The sequence below is a fragment of the Protobothrops mucrosquamatus genome, unplaced genomic scaffold (genome assembly GCF_001527695.2).
Source record: "Protobothrops mucrosquamatus isolate PMUCROS unplaced genomic scaffold, P.Mucros_1.0 scaffold4454, whole genome shotgun sequence".
Taxonomy (NCBI): domain Eukaryota; kingdom Metazoa; phylum Chordata; class Lepidosauria; order Squamata; family Viperidae; genus Protobothrops; species Protobothrops mucrosquamatus.
Window position 1 is genome coordinate 115,117 of NW_015390364.1, and position 6,214 is coordinate 121,330.

The 6,214-nt window shown below is 35.6% G+C and overlaps 1 protein-coding gene across 1 annotated transcript in view; it reads right to left on the reverse strand.

Annotated features, from left to right (window-relative positions):
- Window positions 1-4,934, reverse strand: part of MBNL2 (muscleblind like splicing regulator 2) — a 47,411-nt gene extending 42,477 nt beyond the window's left edge. Inside the window, exon 1 of the mRNA XM_029286662.1 lies at window positions 4,476-4,934. Coding sequence (XP_029142495.1) covers window positions 4,476-4,649 — 174 coding nt within the window. The 5' untranslated portion in view covers window positions 4,650-4,934. The remainder of the gene's footprint in view (window positions 1-4,475) is intronic.
- Window positions 4,935-6,214: the final 1,280 nt, after the last annotated feature.

A 6,214-nucleotide genomic window follows, 5' to 3' on the forward strand; every position in this document is an offset into this window, starting at 1 on the left:
ACCATAAGAAAGGCTGAGCGACAAAGAATTGAGGCCTTTGAACTATGGTGCTGGAGAAGACTCCTGCGAGTCCCTTGGACTGCAAGGCGTTCAAACCAGTCAGTCCTAGAAGAGATCAACCCCGACTGCTCTTTAGAAGGCCAGATCCTGAAGTTGAAACTCAAATACTTTGGCCACCTAATGAGAAGGAAGGACTCACCAGAGAAGGGCCTAATGCTGGGAAAGATTGAGGGCAATAGAAGAAGGGGACGACAGAGAATGAGGTGGCTGGATGGAGTCACTGAAGCAGTAGGTGTGAACTTAAATGGACTCCAGAAGATGGTAGAGGACAGGAAGACCTGGAGGAACGTTGTCCATGGGGTCGCGATGGGTCGGACACGACTTCGCAATTAACAACAACAACAACAAAAAGTACAGATTAAAATCTTTAATATTGCATAAAGGTAACTGGCATATTCTGTAATGTCTAAGACTCACTTCTAAGTTTCTTGGCTTCTTAAATATATATGCTGTTTCAGAACAGGCACATACTCTTAATGAAAAGTTATTGTATAATCTTGCTCAAAACAATATATGTTTTCAGAATAACTGTAATTCAGGTTAACACATCCTTATATGTGACATATAACACTTTTCATGTGATTTTATACGCTCATCCTGGAACTAAGTCCTATTAAGCACTCCTTATCAAATAAAATATGAATAGAATAAGTAAACAGCATAGTTAGAGCAAGGTAAACATATAAGAAGGTTAGAAAAAGAGTGTTCTCCAAGAGACAAATGTAGTAGAAAATTCCTTCCAAGAACTGTTACCAAAATATGGTCCACATAAAGATTCTGTCCGTCTGTATCTTTCTGCCACATTATGAACAAAAATAAGCTAGAACTCTCTTTCACATTAGGAAATTCTGGGTTTATTGTGACATATAAAGCAGGAATTATACAGGTCTGAACATTTCCAGTCATTTATAACAAACTGGGAATCTGTTAAAGCAAAATTTAATTTCTTGCTTATCCTTTCCTCTTACTTTGTGGTGGAGAAGGGAAAGGAACACGGCGGCATATGACCTTATTACTTTTGTATGAGAAAGTTTATGCATGCGCCTAGTGTTGGATTGTGATTTAAATATAAATACTGAAACTTGACTGTTCATTTAAAGAATGTGTCGCAACTGAAAGAGGTATTTCAGGGTTCAGGATTAGGGAGCTAAATACGATTGCTGAATAAGTGATAAAATCTTAGTGTAATGTACAATTATTTCTAATTAAGCTTAGTTCCTAGTGGTTTCATGGATATAAATGAATTTCTTGGTAATAATACCAAATTGGTTTTCTATTGTCTTTTTCCAGGACATTTCTTTTTAACTTAGATTAGGCTACAGCCCTAGCAATCCCAAGTGCATTTAACATAAAATAAACAGGATTGAATTATAAAGAGGGGGAAGATCAATTTCTGCATTCCTAACATTTGATATATGTGCATTAATATTCAACCTGCAAAATACAGGTAGTCCTCAGCATACGACCACAATTGAGTGCAAAATTTATGTTACTAAGTGAGACATTTGTTAAGTGAGTTTTGCCCCATTTTACGACCTTTCTTGAAAAGTTGTTAAGTGAATCACTGAAGTTGTTAAGTTACAACAGTTGTTAAGTGAATCTGGCTTCCCCATTGAGTTTGCATCTCAGAAGTTTGCAAAGACACTGCAACTGTCATAAATATGAACCCACTGCCAAGCATCTGAATTTTGATCAGGTGACCATGGAGATGATGCAATAAACAATCACAAGTCACTTTTTTCAGTGCTGTTGTAACTTTGAATGATCACTAAATGAACTGTTGTAAGCCAAGGACTTTCGGTATTAGTTGATAATTGCTGTTCATGTCCTGTTTTGTGCTAGAGTTTTCTAAAGGACTGAGAAGCTTGGTACACTAGAAGATCTCTTGAACTGGCTAACTACAAAGTTTCCAAAGAGACAATAATTGTACTGTTCTCTTTTGATTATGAGAGGTTATTGATTTGTGTCTCCGTGTGCACATATATATGTTATAAAATTAGACTAAATGTGTTTTGGGCTAAATCATACTACAAAAGTGTTGTATGGTTTAAATCCTTGTAAACCCTTTTGATGATATAGAAAGAGGTTGCACTACAATTATTTAAATCTAAATGAAAAGCGGGGTACTCATGTTTACTAAAAACAGATACATATACATTGAAGATAAATGTGTTTATCTTAGTGTTTTGAAAATGTAAAAGTCTAATATTTTAATTGTCTAAATATTTTAGTAGATGATTAAAAAAACTAGAGAAATGTTTTAATATAACTGATTTTAATATAGAGAGCAGTTTGGTGCAGCGGATAAAGAATCATGCTAGAAACCAGGAATTCTAGTTCAGCTTTAGGCACAAAGCCAGCTGGGTGACTTTCATCCAGTCCCCTCTCTCTTAGACCTAGAAAGAAGAAAGCAACGCCAAGCCACTTCCCAAAATCTTGCAAAGAAAAATGCAGGACTTGTCCAAGCATTCACCAGAAGACAAAACTGACTTGATAGCAATCAAAACAAGAAACAAACCCCACCATCTTTAATATAAATTATTTTATTTGGTAACATGAAATCAGAAATTATACAAGAATATGTAGAGAGTGTGATTAGTAGCAACCATAAACAAAATCCAAAAGATTCTGAATAAACAAGGGATGGATGTTGAAGTTATGTGAGAAGGTACAGTTATTAAGGCAAAAACATAAGCAGGATAAATAATATAATATATATATATATTTCTTTTCCCAAAAAAGATATTATTTCTATATTGAACATATGACTATAAAGTATTGTATATTGAAATAACAAATGATCAGATAATGAACATCCTATAACTTATTAGTAATCTTGTGGAATCCATTTTTATGCAAAAACTTGCTGAATCTCCTAGAAGATAAAGGCACACCATTTCTGTATTGTTGCCAAAAACTATATACATGTCACCAGGTCTGGAATTGAAGGAGATTTTATACAAGTATCTATAGAAGCAACTTTTCAAAGACAAAATAGAAATCTTTGTGCATACAACACACAGTAACAATAGCTCCAGTAACAACTTTGCATAGAAATAAACCAGCTACTCTAGTAGATTCTAGAATAGGTTGAATGTAAAATCTGCATATCCAGTAATCAGGGTTTTTGATTTATGTTTATAGTCTGGAACCTGATTATGTCACAACTATATTTTAAGAGATAAACAACTCTCCATCTCACAGTGGTTCTCAACCTTTACTTCACCACGGAACCCCTTTAAATACCTTTTGTGACCACAGACCATGGGCATGGCCCTCAAGACCTAACTCAAGATTTAAATCATAACATTTCTTCAAGCCTTTGCAGACACCCTGTAACATTGTGGCTTCCCAGGTATCCACAGACCACATGTTGAGAACCACTACTCTAAAGAATTACTTCCTGGAAGGTGGCATATACCTCTTCTCCCCTTATTGTCATCAACAAATAATAAATAATGTCATCTATCAAGCGGGGAACAATTTGTAAATTTGTAGATCTAGATTAAAAGTGCAAAATGGAAGGGCTTCAATTAATTGGAAATGAAATAATAACTAACTTTTGGGTGAGCATATCTTCTGACATATACCTGGTGCTAGGAACCAACAACTTTTACTTCTATTGTACAGGCAGATGTTCCATTCATTCAGTGAATGAATCTAAGATTTACTTAAATCAATAATATATCTAATGATAAATTTTGGTGGAACTTCAATTGTAGCCAATGAGACATGTTCTCTTGTGGCCTGAAGAGGGATCTAATAGCTGAATACAGAGAGTTCCTAATAGTTCGTTGAGACTGAAACAATATAAAGCACACCATATATTATGTGTGTTATATGAATATGAGGCAAGGTAATATGTCTTTGAGTCAGACTTGATCTCTGACAACTACTGGAAAAGTCCATGCGGCCTTCTTGGCAACATTTTCAGAAGTGATTTGCCACTGTCTTCTTAGGGCTGAGAAGAAGGGACCAGTTCAAAGTCATCCAGCTGACTTCCATCCCTAAGGCAGGACTAGAATTTAGGTTTCCTAGTACCTGGCCACTAGACCAATGTTTCCTAATCAATAATGCATTGACTGAGTTAGTCTTAACAATATCTGAACAATTACAAACAGTAATCTATTTGCTGTAGAAATCTTACTATTCTCAGCAAGTGGCCTCATCTTTACAACTTAAGTTAGATTTGGAAGCTAAACTGAGCCAGGCCCAGTTGGCGATGGGATGGGATAGCAACCAGAAATTCCTACCCTAGGAAGCTAGGAAACATCTTAGAAAAAAAGCAATAGCAAACCAGTTCCATACCAGTGTTGAGAAAACTGACTGGATATAACCCATCTAGGGATCAGAACCAGATATGTTCAATATAAGGATATGTTTACAATAGCTCCTTCTAATGCATGCATTCTTACCTTTAGAGAATCAAAGCAGGCAATCACTCTTCCACTTTCAACCTGGCAGCTTTTGGATGGATGTGCAAATTTACATTCTTCATCAGAACGTGAACAAGTCCCTCTCTGAAACTGCCTGCACACTTCTAATGTCAGCCATTTTGTGTCTCTCACTGGAGCAACAATTGAAGCCATGATGTAAAACCGCTTTCGATTTTGTGAGTTGTTAATGAAATAGCCTCTGCTTAAAAACTCCAAAAAGTCAAGATGTTCCTTTCAATAAAATCAGGCGTGGTTTAAGAAAATCCAATGCATACAAAGATGAATAAGCAGCTATTATCAGCGAACATTGCAGTTATCAACCAATATATGCCATTTGTACACTTTTGTCTGCAAAAAAATCATGCTCAGTAGCATTTCTGGCCAGTGTTCCTGCTACTGGGAAAAAACTCTGTTTTCATACAATGGCATTCTTTTATATATTTTAGGCTGTAGTATCCTCTTTGTTGGTGTTAATTAGATAGGAAAAGCTACAGATTCAGCAGTCCTCTTGTTTGGTTCAATATTTTTTCTCACGTTTTCTAAATGCTGGAATCAGATTCACAAGAAGCAGCTGCTATAGATGATTTGTAAAGTAAACGCCAATATCTAGCCATGAGAGATGATCATCAGAACGACGAAGTTTTCTGTACAATGACTACATAAGGCACTTATAGTGCAGAAACCTATGGAAACAAAACCAAAAAGTGATTCAAATAATATATGAAGACGTTTTTCTAGAAAATATTCTAAAAATATAACTACAATATAACTACATTTGCAATCAGCCACATATTTTAAAAGCCCAGGAAATAAAAAGACAAGATGCACATACAATAATCCAGTAAAGTAATAAATGATATTCAGAATAAAGCTTTTCTCATCGGATTTATTCGCTTTTGGAGGTAAAGATCAAGCTGTCAGTGGATTAAGTTTTTAGTATTTTTTATGCATTCTGGAATACCAGGAATGGAATGCTGATGATAACATGTTTAGATACAACAACTGAGCCTTTAAATTATATTGTGAATGGATATGCTGAATATTGAGAAGATTCACTAAGTTTCCATTTCTTCTTCCATGTGCAATACAATCTTACAGAGGCTCATAATTTAATTGGATACAATATTTGAACTGCAGCACTATTTATGATACAGTGGTGCTTAAAAGTTTGTGAACCCTTTTGACTATCAGTATTCTGCATAAGTATGACCTAAAACATTTTTGTGAGATGGGTGATCATATAAATATGATATATAAATAAGCAAATAAGTAAAACATGATCTGTTCTCCATGTAAGTCCTAAAACTAAATGAAAATAACCCAATTAAACAAATGGGTCAAAAATATACTTGTTTATTTATTTATTGAGGAAAATGAACCGTGGTGGTGCAGTGGTTAGAATGCAGTACTGCAGGCTACTTCTGCTGACTGCCACCAGTTTGGCAGTTCGATTCTCATCGATTCTCACTGGCTTAAGGTTGACTCAGCCTTCCATCCTTCTGAGGTCGGTAAAATGAGGACCCAGATTGTTGGGAGGGCAATATGCTGACTGTGTAAACCACTTAAAGAGGGCTGTAAAGCACCGTGAAGCGGTATATAAGTCTAAATACTATTGTTATTGCTAAAATGATCCATGAATTTTGGGTACCCCAAATTACCAGAGGAAACTCCTCTGCTTCCTTGATGCTGTCCTTTCCTTTCAGAGTGAACAATTCTCC